Below are 22007 nucleotides of genomic sequence, written 5' to 3'. Positions count from 1 at the left end.
CATGGCGTTCGATGGTTGACGATTTCCCCAGTGCTTTGATAAGCGGGAGTTAATGTGATGTGCCGTCTGCGAAACCCGGGATCAACAGGTGCGACAACTGTGGCGGCGAGCTGCGCGTCAATCCTCTTTGCCCACCGATGGCAGTGACACCATACCAGCATACCTCTTGTACTGTATGCAGCAGCCATCGCTGCTTTTCATTGTTTCTGGTTTGATGAGCACATCACATCAACAGCAGAACAGCAGAAAGAGGCCTCTGGTTTGTTTATGTCTCGACGGTGATATCCGCAACCCCCCCAGCCCTGGCCACGATTACTTCGACTTGCCCAGTCCGGTGCCCCAGCAAGCCCACGGAGTGCTACCTTCACGTTACGTCTGCTAGGGCTGCTTGTACGGAGCATTTATGGAGCACCTAGTATCACCAGCTGCCTCGAGCTCGGCCAATTCGCCATGCCCTTGACAATGGTTTCGGCCTCACGCTCTTTTTGCTTTTCCACCGTCCGCCCCATTCCCGCGCTGTCGTCCAACCCGCAATCGTCAATGAATTTTAATTTTGGCAGGAAAAGGCCGGGATAGGCAATTCGAGGCGGAGACCAGATTGGCCTCGAACCAAACCTTAATGCTTGTGAGAGGAGCTATTGAGCTTAACGATATGCCATAGGGTCCCCGGTTGCCCTCGCTCTCACTCTCACCGGCTACCTCCCAGTAATGAACCAACCTGGCTGATATCTTGTTTTCTCGTTCCATTTCGGATGCCGTGTCACATGAGAGGCTCGAATACTACAAGTGTGCGCTCGGCCAGACACATGGCAATTTAAGTCAGGTGTTGCACAGGTTGCCCTTGATTCCACGACATCAGAATGGGTTGCGAAGAGCCGTTACGAAATAGATAATGATGCATCAACGGAGCATACGAGTGATACTAATCAAATCCCGTTATCAGTCTGCATTCTCCCGCAGGCAGTGCGACCTGTATGGCAATAGCGCCGCGGCCAAGTAGGTGTGCCCTCATGTTCCTGGACAAGCGTCGGCACCGAGCTTCGTGTTCTGGCGTTGCTCACACCCTCCTTTCCCCCAACAACCTTGCAAGCGACCTTCTTTAGCTCCTCGTTTACCATGAGCCTCGTCCTCCAGGCTATATGGGGTAAGTCTTGATAATTCATTTCCCCTCTGGAATACGGAGTAATACCGTGAGCTCATCACGGCATCATGCAGCTTTCGAATTGTTCTGTCTCAGTCGCAGCTGCAGGACTCTCATGCTGTCTCAATTCCACTCCACAGAGCTGATTGAGAGTAGTTTCTCAATAGCGGATTCTTGGCAACTGGCACGACCAGATGAATCCTCCAATGGAGAAAAAAAAAAGAAAAAATTACTAGGCTCTCGAAATCAGCGCACTAATGCCAAGCATGCACAAGCTGATTTGATTATCGCGCCAGCCTGGAAGAGACGGCGCGCGAAAAGCCACTACCAATCTCCTTTCTCCCTTGTCGATTCTATGTCGTTGACGTATCTTACACCTCATCGTGCCTCCAAGTTACCAGGGTGCGCTGTTTCGTTCAGGGACACTAATGCTTTTCTTTTCTGGTTCTCTATTCATGGGATGTCCCGATGGGATCAGCTTGGGTGTCATGAATGCCCTCCCCGGCATAATGCAATTGTCATTTTTGCGACATGCTGCATTGCATTCTGCCGGAGCCAAACAGCATTGCCATCTCAAATCGTCGATCCACGCCCGGGGGGAGGGGGGGAGATGGGGGGCTACCACTAGGCAGGCTTGCCTCAATCCTTTTCTTATGCCCGAGACAATGACCATCGACGATCATTCCACAGAAGACTCCGTACGGGTACTATTCTGGGACGTGCTCGTACCCGTAGTGGTTCCGCGTACCAAACTTGAGCTCCTTTATTATTCGGCTAAAAGGTGCTTCAGCCAGAGCTAGTGACCTCATCTGTTGTTTTGTTTTTTGTTTACTCTAGAAGACTCGGTGAATCCCAGTAACTGAGGGGCAATGGCTGGATGTTAGTCCAGAAACCGTGACACTAGGACGGGCCGATCATAACCCAGGAGGACGGGCGTTATGTTTCTATTCCTGTTGGATGGAATGCAGACGCGGTTCTTTCTCCAGACGCCTCTCCCAGAAGCATTCTTTTCTGTGGCGCGTCCTAGCCACAGTGGTTTAAGGTATGATTGTAAGACATCTTGGGCGTTTTCTGACTGACACTGCCAACACGAAGGCTGAGAAGCAAGTAATACGAAGCAAAGAGTGCAAACTATAATTCAGGGCTACAAGTACCTTACGGAGTACAACAGCATGAAGGGATATGCATCAATGCCCAAGCCACACATTGGCGTCTCAGTCCCGAGCCTCCCGGACAATGAGCCTGTTTTGATGTTTCTCTTCTCGGCACATACATGCGAGCGAACAATCGCACACACAGGATTTGAGGGGGAACAGAGTTGCAGGGACTAGGTTACCTTGCCTGGCCAATCCGCCCAATCCATTCAGAGACGTGGCTCGGGGTTGCGCAAGTGCGTGAGTTGGCGGCGTGTGGCTTCTGCGGCCAGCCTAGTTTTCCATTGGCAATGGCGTTTCTTCCTTTTTTTTTCTCTCTCTTGTTGTAAGCATAACTCACGGAGTAAGTATTCCGCACACACTGTGCTTTAAACTGCAACTGAGCCCGAGGCTGTGTGTCCAGGTTCCACGAAGCCTGAGAAGCGTGTCAAGAGATTGGCCCTTTGTACTGAATCTTCCCTTTTCGACAGCGGCAAAACAATGTGCTGAAATGCTAAAACTCTAGGAATTGAATTTAGAGTTGAACGTTTCGGCGTTTCCATAACGGCATGTGAGCTGATTGTTAGCCACGCGGGGCCCATGAGAGGGGACAGACCGAGATCTTTCCCTCGCCACAATTTTCTCTTTTTCTCTTTTTCCTTCTTTTTTACAAGGTTTCATAGACCTCGTGTAAGATCCTTTTTTGACTCAAATAATGGGAGTGTGGTTATAGCTTAAGCGTGCTTATCCAAGACATTTGAGGTCGCACACGGGCTGAGACTCATTGGGCGTCACTGGAACGATGGAATTTATGTGTCTCACCACGGATTTTTTTTGGAATTCGACGTGATTTGTCTTTTGTTAATGTTTTTGCGCGCGCACATGAACTTAGGGGTCCTATTAAAGTCAAAGTGCTATAATGACGCGGGGGCGTCGGTCATTTTTTGGCTTTGTTTGGTGTCTTGTAGAATGATGATCGTGGAATGCACATTTCGATGTCGCACTGCGATATCTGTCTGTGAAATATCGATTTGTATTTTGCGATTGGAGGTGATCCAAGAGCCTGCTGCTGCTGCTGAATACGAGTATTGTAACTGAGTAGATCTAGAGATGGACAAGTACTGACCCGTATGTGGAATGTAAAAAGTAATGCGAACTTATTGTTCTGCAGCATGAAAAGCGGGTTTCCCCATTTACATGCTAGCTCATGAAGACTGTGAAGACTGAAGCTTTCCATCCGCTGAATTAGACGACTGTGCTTGAACCGTATGGTGTTTCTATTCTAGTACACGTGGGCAGTTTGGTGTTATTACTCGGGCCATATGCTATGGGAAGGTGCTTGAGATCTAGTCCTTCGATATGGACTTCAACATTGACTCGATATAGTCGTTGTTAGAACTTCTTCAGTCGATATGGGAATCTCAGTCTCGTTTTACTGTTGAATCAATATTTTCTTTGCTCTACTCCGTACCTTGGCCTATTACGTAGCAATATTTCCTTATATGGGCTGATTCGGCATTGTTTGACTTCAGCTGTTCGTATACTTCATTCTATAGCCTCCCCTGAAGCCGCTTGGGTTTGAAATCTGGCTTACAGTTTGGCGCAAGCTCAGACCGGGTACAGATTCATTGGGCACAGTCGGAAAATCAGGCTTGGCAGACAGATGTATTCCGGTGTCTTTCTTCGGATCTGCACTCGGCTGCTTTTCTTTCAATCTTTTCCAGAACGGCGGCATTCTTCTCTGGAAACTTTTGTAGCACAGAAGATAAAGAGCTAGGCGGGTGACCGATTGTTTACGAGGTTGATTAATGCCTATCTGCCTATGTATAAACTGACCTGTGAGCTGCCTAGAGGTACATACAGCCTGAATATCCTCGCAGTTATCATGTGAAAATGCCTAATAATAGCTTCGCCTATTGAGTAGAACTGATGAATTTGAACCGTTGGGTAGCTGATAGTTCAGTATGGCAACAACCGTTCTATATAAATGATATGTCTACTAGGTACGACTCTGCCCTGGGTACTTGTGTTGTTTCTGCCTCTTACTATCCTGCCGTATATACGTCCGATAGATCTGATTAGATCTGATCTGTGAAGAATTGGTCTCATTGGGATTAGGGCGACTACGGCTCAGACTGGGTCCGTCGTGTTTCCTTTCAATGGCTTGTTACATTTATCTTCACATGGGTGGACTTGCAAAGCCTCCAAAGGAATTGCGGAGTAACGAATTGGAGGAGACAGAGCAGCAGTGAAGTCATAAGAATTAACCGACGACTATCTTCTCTATTTGAGAATTGCCGTGGGCAGGCGACTGGAGTGTCGCTCTGCAGTGCAAAATCCATTAAAGCCAATATAAAACACCAAGCAGGGTTCGCATCACGAATACTCCGCCATCTGTCGTGTATCATTTTTCTTTGTTTTGTTTTTTTTATGCGCAATTCCTTTGAATTGCAAGCCATCATGAGATAGGCAGTTCTTGCTGGATGGATACACGACAAAAAAAAGCCCAGAGACCGAGTAACAAGACAGGCGCCAATTTTTGGAGGGGGAAAAAGAAGAAAGAAGAAGAATTGGTCTGCCATAGCCTCAGTTCGTTTCGTTTCGAGTCTCCATTTTTGCAGTTCGCAAAATTTTCTGCCACATACGTCGAGTCACAGATGCCCAAGAACCTTTCGAAGTTGGGAATTTGACGTCTTTTTGATTTAAAGCCTCAAAGCAAGGCGATATGCTTTATCCTTGCCTCGACCAATGCAACCAAATGAGAACCGCCCTCACAACCAACTCCAATCCGAAATCCTATTTATATCGACGAGGGGTACAGCATGACGCGAACGGAAGCACCGAAAGACTTTGAGGGAAGAGGCTTGGCGAACTTGGCGCGGACAACGCCGGAGTTACCTGGTTGAGAGCGTTAGTTGGATCGAAAATGGCTTCAGTGACGAGAATAGATTATTACCGTGAGGTCGGGTAACCTTGCCCCAGATCACGCGGATCTTGGTGCCGCGGATCTCCTTCTGGCCACGGTAGACGAAGGCGACCTTCTTGCCGAGGTAGAAGCTGTTTTCGCATTGTTAGTACTGTTGCCCTCTCCATCATTCTGCGCTCGAGATTGTGAAACGTACTTGGCAGCGTTTGTGCTGTCAACACCCTCGATCTTGATCAGGCTGGTGCCAGGGTGGGTGATGTTACGAGAGCGCTGGTAGCTCAGGTGACGTCCCCTATGGTTGTCTCTGTTAGCCAACGATCGGTTTCTTTCGGATCTGGTGCAAAGCAGTCGGGAGATTTCGAGGAGGAACGTGTTTCGCGACGTGATGAGGCAATTCTCGTCAAAGCCAAGAAGGCACCCATCTCTCCCATTCCATCTCTGTGCATTCCCTCTCCTTCTCCGCTGCCATTCGGAATTCGCGATCGCAATTACTTACTTGACGTATACTGCCAGAAAGTTAGTACGATTAGATGACAATTTCGCAGAGTCCATCGGCAAGGCAAGGCAACTCACATCTGTGACCACTTTCGGAAGGCATCGTGTCTGTTGTGTAGCTTCCGCCCTCTCAAGTAACCGATATACAAGGAGGTCTGGTGCTCGTCGTTTGTCGTGATGTCGAACTGATGGCAACGGGGTGGATGCGATATCGTGTGTGGTGGCTCTAGCACGAAAATTTGAGCCCTCGGCATCACGTGGTGGCTTAGGGCATTTTAGTTCACAAGCGACTGTGGCTGGAGAGTGCTGAAGAGTGCAGCACCGCCTCATTTCCTGTGATCTGAGATATCGATAAGTAGCCACACTTGGTTTTCTCGCTAAAGCCTTCCATCAGCTAGCCTATTTGGGAAAAGCATGCATTTTGGTCCAAATAATTCGCCCTACCTCTACAGAAGACGGCCTACCTGCTTAGATCTCTCTGAGATATCACGCTTTTCGGAGAATATTTTTTCCCTTCTTGAATCTATGACCAAGCTAGATACTAACGTATCATTCTTCCCGAGCTCTGGAAGATGAGAGAAAATGTTGGGGGCCGCGGGGATTAACCATTGGTCACCGTTGTCCTCTTCAATCAAATAGCCGGCTGAGTGCTCAGCCCCTCGCTTGCATAACATTGATCGAATCATTCAGCGCTGCTCTCTTAGTTCTCTTGGATCTTGATCCATTAATTGTCCATCTCTATGCCCACGGGATCATACGTCACTTTCGGTAGGCCGACTACCTACCTGGGTAAATGCAAAAGACACTAGGTAATCCATGATAGTTAGGCTATCACACATCAAGATGAAACCCAACTATGGAGACTATGTATTTGAACAGGTTGACTTAACTCAAGGCACTGGCACAAAACAGTAAAAAGAAAAAGAAAACCCAACTAACGGAAAAAAAGAAGACACGAGGCAAAAGGGCATGAGGCAGCATTAGGCAAGTTATATGGGTTGAATGGCTATTACGAGTGCTAGTGGTAAATCACCAACATGGATGGATGCTCGGACAAAGTTTCCAATGTTCCATTCAGCGTGCCAAAATCGCCGAGGCCACTCCTAGTCCGGCCCGGGTTGTTCTCGGAAGATGCGGCGACTGATCAACCACAGGCCGTCTAAAAGTTCCCGGCTCCATGAGGGGGCAAGCCGGGGCGACCAGACCTCGAAACAGGCAGAAGTAAGATTACCAATCCCTCCCATGTGGTATTACTCGCAGAATCTTGTACAGGCTCTGCCGTATACTCGCTCTTTCGGTCCACTGGTGCGGTGTTAGGGGGTTTGCTGCGCTTCCAGCGGAATTATCGAATTCCCGTAGCGGCAACAAGGCCCTGAGAACCAAAGAGAAGCACCACCTGATGTCTCTGGAACCCGGGACAATAGGTCCTATAACGTGTAGAGTAGACGGGCTGGCTAGTTGCTCGGCCCAGTCAAGCATCGGGAACATCCGTCAAGTTCTATGCTGCGCTTTTTTTTCTTCCACTGTGTTCCTCTCCTTCCACGCATAAGGTACCTAGGTGGATTATCCCAGACTTTGTAAGCAACATACTTCACAAGGGGTGATCCATGACTAGAAAACGACAAAAGATTTTTAACAATCAATAATAATGTTCCCGTCCCGAATCTTGTGCTCTTGGCGAGTGTGCTAGGGGATGCAAATATGGCCCTTTTTGGCAATTGGTGTTTAGTTGAGGCGTTATCTGCAACTCAATCTGCGGGTGACCCCCTCAGTACGAAATAGGCATACGGTGCTTACATTTGTCAGTTACATGTACATACCCACGAAGGCAAAGTAAGATGCCGATGTGCAATTATGCAGATGCTACAGCCATGATAGGTAGGTGCCAGTTGAATGAATGCCCCGTTGTGCTATACTTGACAATAGTGGTTTACAATTACCTGGACAAGTAACCTGTTTTCAACTCCGGTCAGTCCCTTCATGATATTCCCGACTTCACTGCCGTAAACTTCAAGCTTCGTCTCTTGGCTGTTTGCCTCCGCCCGGTATCGCCCACGCTGGCTCACAGTTAAACCCCCATCCTTCTCCCGGTAGACTCAAGCCGGGCAAATTACTAACCGTGCTAGATGGTGGAGAACGACCCTCGAAAGGAGCCCCGGAGGCTACGTGACTATCGCAGTGCGGCTAGCAGGACTCCGAGCTTCCTGATGACTTTGCAGCCCAGCAGGTACCTGACGGCACCGACGGAGAACAGCACTAAGGGGCGCTCTAGCAGGACTTGCGCTAACACTGGAGCACTTGACGCTGTACTGCCAGAGCTCCAAACTCCGTCAGCGCATTCTAACCCCGTCGCCTAAAAAACCAAGCAAGCCCACCGCGTCTCCCCCTCCGATCCTCAAGCTCCCTCTCTTCTCTCCCCAACCCAACGCTGAACCTTGATCTTGGACCGGCGCCTGCACCTTCAATCTTCGTCCCAAGCCCGACCGGTTGTTTGCTACTCTCTTGCACGCTCAACAAGAAGCCAGTTTTCACTTTCCCGCGTTACCTTATCCAGTCCGAATCCAGAGCAAACCGCAGCAATGGACCCCAACCAGCCGTAAGTACCGGCAACCCCACCATGACACCAGCTATCGTCACTGCGTCTACAAGCTACAATGCACGGCGGGGTTGAGCCAAAACTTTGGCATCGAGAAAGAAAAAAAGAGCATCCGCGAGAGTACGGTTTGCTAACAATTGCGATGCAGCCAAGCGCTCGAGCTCAAGGAGAACACGACGATTATCGTTCTCGGTGCCTCCGGAGATCTTGCTAAGAAGAAGACTGTGAGAGGCCACCTTAATCCATCGTTGTTTTGTAACTCTTTGCGCTGACACAAGCACTTCGCAGTACCCCGCGCTCTTTGGCCTGGTAAGCAGCCCAACCATAACCACAGGATAGGCTATGCGTTTTTTTGAAGAGAAGCGCCGCCATCGAGATGTGCACCAGCTTACCTGACAATTCTTAGTACCGAAACCAATTTCTGCCCAAGGGCGTCAAAATCGTCGGATATGCCCGGACAAAGATGGACCACGAGGAGTACCTGCGACGGGTGAAGTCATACATCAAGACGCCTACCCCTGAGATTGAGAAGCAGCTTGAGGAGTTTACCAGCCTGTGCACCTACATTTCCGGCCAGTACGACAAGGATGAGTCCTTTGCTGTTTTGGACAACCACCTCAAGGACTTGGAGAAGGGATGGCCAGAGGCGCACCGCCTGTTCTACATGGCGCTGCCTCCCAGTGTCTTTACCATCGTCTCCCAGCACCTGAAGAGATGCTGCTACCCAACCCGGGGTATCGCTCGTGTTATTGTAAGTTGACGGCATGCTTCTTTTCTGCCTTGATGTCTCATTCATTTTATTGCCATTCCCCTCCTAATCACTCGCCTGTAGATTGAGAAGCCCTTCGGCAAGGATCTTGCCAGCTCTCGCGAGCTGCAAAAGTCTCTTGAGCCCGACTGGAAGGAGGAGGAGCTCTACCGTATTGACCACTACCTCGGTAAGGAGATGGTCAAGAACATTCTCATCATGCGCTTCGGTAACTCCTTCCTTGGTGCTACCTGGAACAGACACCACATCGACAACGTGCAAATCACCTTCAAGGAGCCCTTTGGCACCGAGGGTCGTGGAGGCTACTTTGACGAGTTTGGCATTATCCGAGATGTCATGCAAAACCATCTTCTCCAAGTTCTCACTCTTCTGGCCATGGAGCGCCCCATCTCCTTCGACTCCGAGGATATCCGAGACGAGAAGGTCCGTGTCCTCCGAGCCATGCCTGCTATTGAGCCCAAGAACGTCATCATTGGACAGTATGGAAGGTCGTTGGATGGCAGCAAGCCGTCGTACAAGGAGGACGACACTGTGCCCAAGGACTCTCGATGCCCAACTTTCTGCGCCCTTGTCGCCTACATTAAGAACGAGCGATGGGATGGCGTTCCATTCATCATGAAGGCTGGCAAAGCCCTCAACGAGCAAAAGACGGAGATTCGTATCCAATTCAAGGACGTTACTTCAGGCATCTTCAAGGACATTCCACGGAACGAGCTTGTTATGCGCATTCAGCCCAACGAGAGTGTCTACATCAAGATGAACTCCAAGCTTCCTGGACTAAGCACCCAGACCGTCGTTACCGAGCTTGACCTTACCTACAGACGCCGATTCTCGGACCTCAAGATCCCCGAGGCATACGAGTCACTTGTCCTTGACTGCTTGAAGGGCGACCACTCCAACTTTGTTCGTGACGACGAGCTGGATGCTAGCTGGCGCATGTTTACTCCCCTGCTGCACTACCTGGAAGACAACAAGGAGATTATCCCCATGGAGTACCCCTACGGTAAGTTTCGATCTCATCTTTTCCAGCCCCCGGGCATGTTCGCGGTCTATCTCAATCGAGTTTTAAACTAATCCGTCGGTGTAGGTTCTCGTGGCCCCGCTGTTTTGGATGATTTCACAGCATCTTATGGATACAAGTTCAGCGATGCTGCCGGCTACCAGTGGCCGACAACCTCGGCTGCCCCTCCTACCAAGTTGTAAGTGGCTGGTGCAATTGCAATGCACAATGTTTGACATGTATTGCCTTGGATCCTAGATGGAGCAAGCATAGTAACAATTGTTGCAGTTAAACAAAAAGAAAAAAAATCTTTGTTATATACATCGTCCCCAAATATAATGCATTGGACGTATCATGGGTCTCAGGCGGGATATGGCTGTGAGGTAGTATGGATTTCATAAAAAGTTGAGCGTCGTCTAAGCTGCAGTGGCACGTACTGGATTATCAAGAGCTTAAGCTTCTATTTCGCAATATGAAGAAAATAAAAATTCTGGATGACAATTTTTTTTTGCCGAAACGCATTCTAGTGTTCCAACTTCTTTGTTGTAGTCTTTGCCGAGTGATGATGTCGCAACGTTTTGGAAGAGGTTTGTGTGGTAGTTCAATCAAACGATCCCATCAATAGTAGTAATCACCCGTACACCGTACCATGCAATTAATGACTTGACTGGTTGATTGTTTTTAGAACTCAATGCTATTCAAGGTCAAGTTTCCATATTCCTTTGCCAACATGACCCCCATTCTACCCAACTTTTAGGCGATATAGTGCTGTCATGCACTGATCGGAACCACCATCCGAATTGCTGGCTAAGGATGCGGCCGTTCAGGTACTTCGTGTCGGGCAGTGGTTATGGGCGCTTCCTAAGTCCATCTGGTCCGTGCGCAGACTCACGTGATCTGCCGTAGCTTTCGGCGTCCGCCTTGCCCGTGTTACCTCGAATCTTTGAAAACGGAGAAGGGCGGCTTTGTTGGCGCATCATCCTCAACCCCCGACCACGACCCAATCCGCGCCTGTATTTCATCTTCCTCCCACCTCAAGGTGCACTGATCCGAGCACCGCTAGTATCGCCGAGTCTCGAAACATTCAGTGCCTGAATTCAAGCCGCGTTCACGCTCTCTCGGCTGCTTCCGTGCCACTTTCTCTCGCGAAAGGCCCATAATCAAACCGAGCCATCCAACACGTGCAGACGCCCTCAGCCGCTGCTGATCTTGTTGCGACATCTATCGAGAACTTTGATTCCTAGCAGCCTCTTCGGAATAGCTGCCTGAGTCCCCAGCGCGGCCTTTGAATTTATATGCGAACTCGTTTCCAACGCGCCTCCGACCGTCCGCATCGGTGCAGACGACCTCGACGGTCATGCTCCACTGCCGCCGCTCATAAAGAGGCAGAACATAACCCTTCCATGATACGCGCGCGATAATTCGACATCTCTCTCGCGAGCCAGGCCGATTGCGTTGTTAGGGGGCGTGGTGCTGGCAGTATCAGTTTCTGCGTGGGGGCTGCGGCGACTTCGTTTTCACAGCTCGATAAATGCCTGGCGTCGTCACTATGGACAGTGGAGGCCAGAATGGCGCACTTTCCGACCACCACAAGGACTCGGCCGTGAACGGCATTAACGGTGTCAAGAGCATTGACGGGCCGCGAGTCGCGCCAGATAAGGGAAAGGCGCCAGCTACAACTACAGCCAACAATGGGAGCAATGCCGTCAATGGAGGGGGGCCCGAGGGCGAGGCTCGATCAAATTCTCCGACCGAGCAAGTTTCGCGGATGAACAATCTCCCTGATGAAATCGTTCACATCACTCAGGGCTTCGTTCCGCTCTCCCTCCTTCTAACACGACTCGCTCAGTCTACACACAACATGTTACAAGACAAGATCGCCGAGCTGGCCAAACTGCCACTTCCTGCTGCTGCCACGAATGGGACCACAAACTACACTCAGAGCGCTCCGGATGATACTTCAGGCGAAAACCTTCGAAAGAAGGCGATGTTACTACACTTCACCCAGGATATGCATGCAAAATGGGTCAAAGCACTTGTTATTGTGGAATGGAGCAGGAAGGCTTCCATGGTCAGCAAACTTATCGATCTCAAATTCCATCTCGATCAACAACGAATCCTTTACGATACGGCCCTGGATAGCATTATCAATGTGAGGCGGGACTTGACGTATGCCCGAATGCCAAGCCCTGATCTGAAGACGGCGCTACAAGTTCTTTCCACTGGAACAGCGCCATGGATGCCAGACGTAAGTGGAAATCTCTTAAACCTCCAAAAAGATTGATCCTTTTTCTTACAAGTTCGTGTCTCTAGCTTCAATACATTGAGCCTCCCCCTTTGACAACAGAGGAGCAGCTGAGGGGCATTGGTGATCTGGATACGTTGCTATCTCTGCGGCTAAACCTTGATGATTTTGACAAAATTCCGCATCAGTTCCGAAACTACACGATTGGATCAGGCCGGGTCACTTTCAAAGTTGCTGGAGAATTTGAAGTGGATTTGACGATTGCGGACGAAGATTTCGAGAAGCAGTTTTGGTTCATCGACTTCAGATTTGCCTTTCGACCGGCGGCACTATCACTCCCCGAATCGTTACGAACACCACTCGAAAACTGCGTAAATGAGGCACTGGCAAAGGATGGATTAACCGGTTGCTATCAATTTTTGCACGAATACGTCTTAACAACCAAGATTAATGAGCTGAAGCGCCAAGCATTGCAGCTGAGCCGGACATCATGGACTGGCACGTTGGCAGTGGAACCTCTAAACAGAGCCCTGTCCATCCAGTACTGGACGTCTCGTTCACCCGCTACTGGTCTGAAAAATTGGATCATCGTAGCGGTAAACAGCGGACGCAAGCATGGAGGCAGAACAGATCCAAAGGCATCGAGTTTCTTGGCAGCAAAGTGGTATCGCGATGGTAAAGAAGTCAAAGACGTTGAGATTAAGGTGAATACCGAGAATCTATCGGCGGAATCATTATTAAAAGACGTCGTTGGACGGCACATCAAGCACATCCTGTCAAATATTCACTCTGGGCTACTGGCAGCGCCAAGATTCAAGAATCGCGAAACCGGCGTGATACTAAACATATCAAAAACCGATCCGGTGGCATCCTGCCTAAATCTGCAAGTAGGGTACGATGGCACAGTGTCACTCTTAATCGAGCCAACGAGCGGTGCCTTTGCCATGAAGCCACATTCAAAATTTTCCATTCAGCCGGAGCTTCAGCTGAACAATGGCAAAAACCCAACGGAAGACGGAGTCAACTTCTTGGAACACCTGCGATGCGCAATTATAGAAGATGAATTGGGTAGAATGGGAACTGCTAGGGGCTGGTCTGTCCGGAAAGCACCCGTAAACGTTGATGAGTTGAGGTCGATTACCAAGATGCGGAGATGGAGCCGTACATTATGGCTACAACATGGAGGATGGGGTTCAACCTGGTTTGTTGGAGTGATTCTCAGCCTGGAGGGCGACGAATGGTGGTTGCTCGAGACGTGAGTATATGCCGCTCTTAGCTTGATCTTTTCTTGTTCCTCCCCCTTTTTCTCTCTCGCGGCTAACCAAGAATTTTAGGGATTCTACTCAAACGAATGGTGTCTCCAAATTCCACACCAAGCTTCCACTTAACAAGGGGACACCTCACATGTCAGGCAGTTTTTGGGATAACCTGAATCTATTTGCAGGTGGCATGATCACTCAATCAGTCGATATGAGAGAGCTACATCGGCGTAGGGTTAAGTGCCAATCGAACGGAAGCATCGATTTATCTCTACCTCAACAAGTCAGAATGCCATCCATCGAAGTGGCGCTATCGGCCATATTCCCAACAGTCACGCAAGAAGACGCGGACGAAGTAAAATCACAGCACCACAGCGCTTTTGGATTGAACGAAGATCCGCAGGTACTCGCGTTATTACGGTTGAAGGCGGGAATCTCTCCCTCGGCTAGGGAACCGTGGGCGGAAAATATGGTTGCAATCAACTTCAAGGGTGTTCACTCAGAGTCCAGACGTGAAGAGACAAGCGAAGGAAGCTACACAACAACCCATGAGCTGGTCTGCACCTCAGACGTAGTGATCAGAGTGCGACGACCAACAAGATTCTTGGACCTGAAGGGCGTGGTGGATCGGAATGTTTCCTACAATCCTCAGAGGGGCGAATTCATCTTACAAGTCCAGCGTCGCGTCACTGAGCCGGTCTTTGACATCCTCAAGTCGCGGATCAAGGCAATTGACAGATTTGTCAACTTTCTCGAAGCTATGGAGAACGCTAAGGGCTCAATCATTAGCGAATCGATCACGTTGAAAGGAGTTGTGTTTTGCTATAGCTCGCCGCTACCCGCGCCGCCGGATGGGGAAGCTGCCGCTCCTCCTCCAGCTCGCGAACTATGGAGAGTGAAGATGGATCTATCCAGCGAAGACATCGATATTCACATGGAGAAGGATAATCCCCATGTCCGGGTTATCGATCTCGCAAGGAATTTGGCCAGCACCGAAGGTGGCATCGGCTTACTGATGGCCTGGCTTCCCATGTCATTACACGCCATGAAGGCTCTTGTCCAGCTGGACGCCCAGTGGACTGAGCTGTTTAAAAAGGGACAGGGCCAGCTGGATTTTAGCATGAAATCCATGACGTGGATCAATCTCAAGTATAAGGACCTTGCGACAGGTCAACCGGGAGACAAGACCAAGAGGAGCATTTCCATAGATGTCAAAATGAAGGCCCGCCGTGGTGAAGGGTGGTGGCACGCTTGGCGGTCCACCACCAACGCAGCACCTGATGATCTTGACCAGGCTTTGAAAGCTGTGTGGGAAGGCAAAGGGAACAACTGGCTTGGTCTTACCAGTGGTGCAGCAGCCCAGTCTAATGAGGCTGTCATGGATATGCTGCTTGCGATTGATGCTGCGATTCGAGGAGTTGTACATGCATCACCATCAATACCACCTGGCGGCGTGAAAGCGGAGGTGATAACATTAGACTAACTACAAGGTCGCAAGGGAGGTCCTACAACGGTATAAGGCAGAGGTATATATATATTTACTCTCCACGAACGAAACGACCATCTTGCGGAGAGTTTCCGCCAAGACTTGATATATCAAAAAAGGGGGCGGGTTGCGAAAGAACCAAGGGCGGCTGTTACGAAGCTTGGAAGGGGGGTTTGGTCGGTTCGGTATCAAGGGGGCAACTTGCGGCATTCGTGCTTTTTTTTTCCTGCTCCTTTTCTTGTCTATTTTTTTTGTTTTTTCTTTCGCCTAATGATACCTCGAGTGAAACGTGCAAAAAAGCTCACTACGCAGCGAGAGAATTTGGATAATGGGAGCATTCATCAGCCAGGGTAATCTACATTGGAAGGGGGGCGGACGGGGGGGCTTCTATAATCATTCGTCTTTTTATTACTCTGTTCTTCTTTCTCTCCCCCTTTTGACCGAGAAAAAAAAAGATTTTGTGGATGGAAGATTGGAGGCGGCTTGTATTATGAGATAGATGCCTGGTAATTAATGTTATGTGCATAACGTGCGGCGGGATCCTGCTTTGGTTCTAATGCCCTGTTTTTTTTTTATATATATTTATGTGTCGAATGCGAAGTCTATGCTATGGTGATGAAAAGTGGTGATTGCTGTCGAACCAACCCAGCTTTTGATATGTACTTTTTTCCCCTTTCGTTTCCGCCATCTATATGATAATAACAGAGGAAGAGATTCGTACAGATGTCCCCTTTTTATTTATCTTCTAGAAAACCTCCTGACGGGAATCCTCTCCGTCGGCACGCCGCAGAACTGCGTCGGGAACTCCAGCTGCTCCAGCCCCGTAGTGAGCCAATTCTCCCTAGCAACGGTGTTGGCAATGTCATAGCCGTTGCGCAGCGCACCCATGGCGCCAATCTTCGTATACGACCCTCCCGCAACGGCGAGCCTGCCCTTGAAGCTATCGTGCAGCTCCTGGTCAGCAGCAGCCATGGTATCCTGGTGGCCGCGGTTGTACTGCGGGATGCACTCGCTGGCGAGGCGGGCCATGGCGAAGCAGGGCGTGGACTGGGGGATGCCAAGGTGGCGCTCGAGGACGACCTTTGCCTGCTGGATAGCCTCTTCCTCGGAGGGCACCCGGACGGTCGGGCCGTGCTCCTTCTTGGTGTCGTAGTAGTGGCCGCCCATGAGAACGAAGAGCTTGGTGCCGGCGGGCTCGTCGGGGCCCCTGACGCCAACGTCGGAGTCGAAGAAGACGCCCAGGGCGCGCTCGGGGTTCTGCTCGGCGGGCACGGAGAGGGGGATGAGGTAGCCGAAGCCGGGGGGCTTGAGGTTTGTCTGGGGATACCAGATGTTGACGGTCATGATAGAGACTGCGTGTGAGGAGCCGAGGCTGGGGATGTCATTGGTGATGCGGGCGAGATGCTGGGAGGGCAGGGTAGAGATGACCTTGTGGTATTTTTCAGATGAGTTTTGGTCGGTTGTGACCTGGATTTCGAGGTATTAGCAAGAACGAGTGTATACATGTCAGTTGTTAGGCCGTACCTTGATGAGCTCAGTCTCCGAGTCATAATCAATATCAGTAACCTTGGCATTAAGCTTAACCTCAACATTCGCCTGGCCCTTGAGAGCATCTCCCAACGCAATCGGCAACGTCTCCATGCCCGTCTCGCCAAAATTCAACAGCGCACCCCTCGGCTGCTGCGCAAGCTTCCGGATCTGCGGATCCTGGCCCATGGCCTCCATAAACGTCTGCTCCGAGATGGCCATGTGCCGGATGTTGGGCCCCAGAGCCGGCAGATAATGCACCCAGTAGAAACGGTCGAGGACGCTCCGCGCGCTAAGGGTGTAGATGTCGCCGCCGTAGATGCCGTGGACCATGGCCGAGGCCAGGTTCTCGGCCACGGCTTTGCTGCCCGTGATGTGGTAGATCCAGTCGGCGATGGAGAGGTCTTGGACGGGCACGCCGTCCTTTCTGCTGAAGAGCCGTCGCATCACGTATCCGAACCCGGCCCATAGAGATTCGAGAACGACGGGCTCGCGTGCGAACGCGGCCAGGCTGGTGTGTGGAGGGAGCGGCACGAGATGGTCGGGATAGTAGATGTATCGTGGTTGGTCGGGAGGCGAGACGACTTTGAGACCCAGGTCGAGAGCCTATGAAAGCAGCGCAGCCTTGTTAGCCTTCTGTTTCTTCACTTGAACATCCTCTTCCTCGCAGGCAGACGCACCAGATCCCAGAGCACCAAGTCGTCAAACCGCCAGGTGCTCTTGTTCAACGACGAAAACGACCGCGGGCCACGCTCGAAATTCACCACTCCCTCAACACCGCCAACTTTAACAGGGACCTTGTCCGTCCTAATCCATCCACCCAGCCGATCGCCGCCCTCGAGCAGCGTAATCTTGGTCGTCGCCGGCAGCCACTTGGCCAGGTAATACGCCGTCGTCAAGCCCGTCAGGCCGCCTCCCAGAACGGCCACGCTTGCGTTATCAGGCAGCTTCCCAGCCTTGCTCCGTTTCGCAGCGGCACCGCCATCGTCGGTCGAGTTGCGAGCTGAGCTCAAGCCGCGGCTCAGGATGCGCCAGGCTCCGGATCGGGTTGTCGCTGAGGCGGCGCTTCTCCTCCAGGCGGTTGACAGCCTGAGGAGGGCCGTTGCAGCGCCATCCGCGCGCTGAAGGCTCATGTTGGCAGCTCAATTGATCATTGTCGAGCTCTTGCCGAGCATGCGAGTAGAAATAGGAATCGCGATGGTGCCACCTCTGGAGCTCTCCGGGTACTCGATGGGATGATCGGAGATCGGGGCCCACTTTGTTCCGGGCGCTGGGAATGGAGTCGCGCCTCGGCGGAGATACGAGTACGAGACGGTGTATTGTGTTGTCTACCGGTTGGTTTTGTTGTTTCAGAGGCTTTGATCAGATGGTAAAAATACCTAATTAGAGAAGATGTGAACGACTTCTCTCAAATTGAGTTCCTTCATTGCATTACTACTGTACAACTACACAAACTATATCTTTTTTTCGTCTGACACAGAAGCTGGAGCATCGTCGATGCCCTTCCTACACCATCATTGCCCGGGATCGAGATACTGTCCTGCCGACAGAATTATCCACCACGAAGCTTGATTCAATCCTCATTAATCCCCCAATCATGAAAACGCCATAAGTTTTGTCGACATAATAAAGCAACGTTATTCCCCTCTCTAAACCTCGTATCCGCATCCTTTCCTTGAGCCCGAGTTGTTTTGCCCTTAATCTTTGCTTTTCCCGCTTTTCATCTTACTCATTTCTTCTTTCGACCCGCGGTCTTGGTCTTCTTGCCCTTGGAAGAGCCACCGGCAACGGAGTTAGCGTTGGAAGCGACGCTGGAGGCTCTTGAAGGGGAAGCTGAGCTGGCTTTGCTGGACTTTGACTTGACGTTGTCAAGAGCCTTATTCTAAAGACATGTGTTAGCATTGACCCCTTTAATTGACTCGGCAACTTTACATACCTTGACGCCATTCTTAGACTTCTTCTTTGCCGGTGCCATGCTCAGGATGCTATCCTCATCATTCTCCTCGTCCAGATCGCGCTTGGACTTGCCATTGACCCCATTCTTTCCGGTTCCAGGGCCGTCCTCAAACTCCTTCACGATAGTTGTGAGCAGTGTGTTGCATCGTCGCGACAGCTCAATAGGCGTGCGGCTCAGGAAAAACCAATCGAAGCGGAAAAGAGGAGAGTCACGGATCTCGTCTCGCATCTTTTCATAGAGGCCCTCGGAGTCGATGCCATAGCGGTCGAGAAGAACCAACAGGAACCGATCCTCTTCTTCGGTGTAGACCTTCTTGTTAGTGGTTGAGACTGAGTAATTGATCTTCAGTTGCTGGAGAGGAACGCGATACTGCTGCATCTTCTTCCGAAGGAGCTTGCCTTGATGGTCGATGCGCCTGGTGCGCTCCTCACCATCTTCGATAACTTTGATGTACTTGGGATAGTCGGAAATTTCCGTGTATCGCTGCCAGAACACCTTGGCATAAGCCCGGATTTCCGCCGTCGTCTTGCTATCAATCTCATTGGAAATGCCCTGGTAATCGTTGCGGCCATATTTCCCCGATCCGTTGATAAACTGCTGGAAATCACGACGGTTCCAGTGGCCAAAACCTTGATTAGAAAGCTCCTCCTTTTCAGCTCGCTCTTCCTCTGTGAGAGGTGTAGCAGTGTCAATCTCCTGCTGCTCGAGTGCTCTCTCAGCCTCGCGCTCGGACAAGTTATCATCGTCTCCATCAGGCAATGGAACCTTGTATCCAATCTCCTTCCGATAGAAGGCAGTCTCTCTGTCCTGCAGATCCTGCAGTCGGGGAGGGTAGAACTGGTAATCGTGAACTGGTACCTGCTTCGGCGCACGGGGAGCCTTTGGCTTGGCATCAGTCTTGGGGTTAGGGTACATGGCCTGTCTAAAGTATTTGTCCATCGAGTAGCTCTGTTCCCTGCGTTCTCGCTTCGATGGATTAATCCAGTTCATGCCGATGTTCTTCTTTGTAGCTGCAAAGTTTTCTCCATTCCACTCGTAAGCAGATTCGGAAGTGAATTTCTGAAGATCCTCGATACCAAGCTTTTCGTACCTGGCATTCAGCTCCTTGGTACGGGACTCGCCCCGAGTCAAGATTTCATCGATATCCTCATCGTCCAGTTCCTTGTCTTTGTTTGCTGCTTCGTCCGTAGAGCTTTTTGACTGGAATACTTTCTCGGCACCATGTTGAATCATGGACAGGAGTTCATCCTTGTTTGCAGCGGCCTTGGCCGCAACCTGGGCACGGCCCTGCTGAATGACGACTTGGTCGAGTCGCAGTTTCTGGGCCGCTCGCTCAAGGACCTTTTCTTCAATCGCATTATCAGTGACGAATCTGTACACTACGACTTGCTTAGTCTGTCCGATACGATGTGCGCGGTCCATGGCCTGCAGATCGGCCTGCGGGTTCCAATCACTATCGTAGAGAATGACAATGTCGGCCGTGGTCAAGTTGATGCCCAGGCCACCAGCTCTCGTCGTGAGCAAAAAGACAAACTTTTCTGATCCAGGCTTGTTGTAATCGTCGATGGCTGCAATTCGGTCCTCGTGAGCAGTACCACCGTCAATACGGCAATACTTATACTGCCTAAAGACGCAATAATCCTCCAAAATATCGAGCAGTCGACTCATTTGTGAAAAGATCAAGACTCTGCTCCCCTGCTTCTGAAGTCGTCCTAGCAACTTGTCCAGGACCTTCATCTTGCCAGCGTTGTAGATCAGATGCTCGTCAGTTGTGTAGGGAGGACCCGGCTCAGCACCTTCGAAGAGATAGGGATGGTTGCAGCACTTTCGCAGCTGCATAACAATGTTCAAAAGCCTAGTTTTGGACTCCCGCTTGCCTCCAGCACCGTTGACGGCATCGATATCTTTTTCCAAAATCTTCTGGTACCATTTGACCTGCATCTCGGACATGCCCAGGTACACGTTGACCTCTTTCTTCGGCAAAAGACTCTTTTCAACATCACTCTTGACACGTCGGAGCAAGAACGGACGCAAAACTCGATGCAGCTGTTGCACCACCTTGTCTTGATCCTGGTCTTGTCCTGAAAACCATTGGTCGAACGCATCAGCATCGCCAAAGACGTCGGGCAGGAGGAAGTTGAGGAGAGCCCAGAGCTCGTGCAAGTTGTTTTGCAGCGGGGTGCCGGTAATGAGCAGTCGGTTACGGGAGTTGAAGAGTCGGATGACCTGCGAGAGAGATGACTCTTCGTTCTTGATGCGATGTGCCTCGTCAATGATGATATACTCCCAAGCAAATTTCTTGAGATGTGCCTTTTCTCTCAGGACCATTTCGTAGCTCGTAATGCAAACGTCAAACTTCTCGTCAACAAGACGCTCGTTGATGAGTTCGTGACGCTCATCCTTTGCACCTTGAAGCACCAGCACATTGACTTCGGGGGTCCACTTTGCAAACTCTCGCTTCCAGTTGTCGAGCGTCGACTTGGGCACCGTCACAAGGTGGGGACCAGTAATACCCATGATGTGGCGGAGATAGCCCAGAAAGGAGATGGTCTGCAGAGTTTTACCCAAGCCCATTTCATCGGCCAAAATGCCTGAAATGCCGTTTTCATGCAGCGAAATGAGCCAGTTGAGGCCTGCAACCTGGTAATCCCTCATGGTACCCTGGATAAACGAGGGTGACTCTCTGAAGACTGTATCTGCGGATCCACCATGCTTCTCGTCGCTCAAGAGTTCCGCGTCTTCCTCGGCCTCCGTTCGTCGCCGTCGATCACTCGTGGCGCCACCTTTTCTTCCAGCGCCCTTCTTGCCTCGAGCAGCTTCGGCATTCTGATGATCGATCTCGGCCATAATGTCACGGATTTTAGGGTCGGGGTTCGTCTCGATAAAGTGCCGGAAGAGATCGGTAAGGCCGAGCAAGTATCGAAATCTTCGAATGGTATCATCTTCCTGTTTGAAAGAGAAAGAAAAGGGTCAAAGCGTTAATATCGAATACAATCCCCAGCGGACACTGTCTTATAACTGGGCAATATAGGAAAGCATACCTTTGATTCTCCAAGGCGGTCATGCTTCTTTCCGAAGATGCTCCGACGCAATTGATTCGCCTCGCTACGTCGCTTCCTACCATCTGTGAGGGGCTCACCAGCTACGCTGCTAGCTGTGGTGTTGGGGTTGGTGTCGGAATCGGTATAGTCGGGAGTCTCATCAACCTCCTGGGGTTATAGCTGTTAAACATCGATCAAGCAGAGAAAAGTAGCAATTAAATAGATGAACATACCATTTCCTCAGCATGAGGATGCTCCGGAGCATCAGACATGGACGCGTCCGTATCCACGCCGTTGGCTCGAGGTCGCGGAGCCATTGCGACTAAAATCTCAGAGGGGAGCCTCTTTACGCGACTTGCGTGCACGAAACGCGCTTCAAATGCGCCGCTGGGCGAAAGTGCGAGGGGCCGGTGATGATTCCGTAAATCTAGC

At 50.6% G+C, this 22007-nt stretch overlaps 6 protein-coding genes across 6 annotated transcripts; 3 read left to right on the top strand and 3 right to left on the bottom strand.

Moving 5' to 3' along the window:
- The first annotated feature begins 943 nt into the window (after positions 1-943).
- On the top strand, positions 944-2015 carry M431DRAFT_309069 (hypothetical protein). Its single transcript, XM_024914204.1, has 2 exons — positions 944-1144; positions 1298-2015. Exons 1-2 carry the CDS (start codon positions 1140-1142, stop codon positions 1767-1769), a joined length of 477 nt encoding a protein of 158 aa, XP_024779279.1. The 5' UTR covers positions 944-1139; the 3' UTR covers positions 1770-2015.
- Positions 2016-4690: 2675 nt separating this feature from the next.
- Positions 4691-5910, bottom strand: M431DRAFT_504564 (hypothetical protein). The gene is made up of 5 exons (XM_024918487.1): positions 5774-5910; positions 5697-5706; positions 5397-5492; positions 5231-5331; positions 4691-5172 (listed from the first exon to the last, which is right to left on the bottom strand). Exons 1-5 carry the CDS (start codon positions 5796-5798, stop codon positions 5075-5077), a joined length of 330 nt encoding a protein of 109 aa, XP_024779278.1. The 5' UTR covers positions 5799-5910; the 3' UTR covers positions 4691-5074.
- Positions 5911-8274: 2364 nt separating this feature from the next.
- M431DRAFT_2183 (hypothetical protein) lies at positions 8275-10263 on the top strand (the record flags this gene model as incomplete). The annotated part of the gene is made up of 6 exons (XM_024913538.1): positions 8275-8291; positions 8440-8515; positions 8580-8600; positions 8698-9042; positions 9124-10063; positions 10148-10263. The coding sequence occupies 6 exons, from the start codon at positions 8275-8277 to the stop codon at positions 10261-10263; spliced, it is 1515 nt and encodes a 504-aa protein (XP_024779277.1).
- Positions 10264-11828: 1565 nt separating this feature from the next.
- Positions 11829-15047, top strand: M431DRAFT_74104 (hypothetical protein; the record flags this gene model as incomplete). Its single annotated transcript, XM_024922193.1, has 3 exons — positions 11829-12308; positions 12374-13560; positions 13640-15047. 3 exons carry the CDS (start codon positions 11829-11831, stop codon positions 15045-15047), a joined length of 3075 nt encoding a protein of 1024 aa, XP_024779276.1.
- A 741-nt stretch (positions 15048-15788) lies between these two features.
- On the bottom strand, positions 15789-17710 carry M431DRAFT_491209 (hypothetical protein; the record flags this gene model as incomplete). Its single annotated transcript, XM_024916880.1, has 3 exons — positions 15789-16517; positions 16575-17183; positions 17258-17710. The coding sequence occupies 3 exons, from the start codon at positions 17708-17710 to the stop codon at positions 15789-15791; spliced, it is 1791 nt and encodes a 596-aa protein (XP_024779275.1).
- A 596-nt stretch (positions 17711-18306) lies between these two features.
- Positions 18307-21892, bottom strand: M431DRAFT_76138 (hypothetical protein; the record flags this gene model as incomplete). The annotated part of the gene is made up of 4 exons (XM_024922430.1): positions 18307-18459; positions 18514-21480; positions 21576-21743; positions 21809-21892. 4 exons carry the CDS (start codon positions 21890-21892, stop codon positions 18307-18309), a joined length of 3372 nt encoding a protein of 1123 aa, XP_024779274.1.
- Between the last annotated feature and the right edge of the window lie 115 nt (positions 21893-22007).

This window comes from Trichoderma harzianum, assembly GCF_003025095.1.
Source record: "Trichoderma harzianum CBS 226.95 unplaced genomic scaffold M431scaffold_2, whole genome shotgun sequence".
Classification (NCBI taxonomy): Eukaryota; Fungi; Ascomycota; class Sordariomycetes; order Hypocreales; family Hypocreaceae; genus Trichoderma; species Trichoderma harzianum.
The sequence above is the reverse complement of the archived record's forward strand: the minus strand, read 5'-3'. Positions and strand labels throughout refer to the sequence as shown.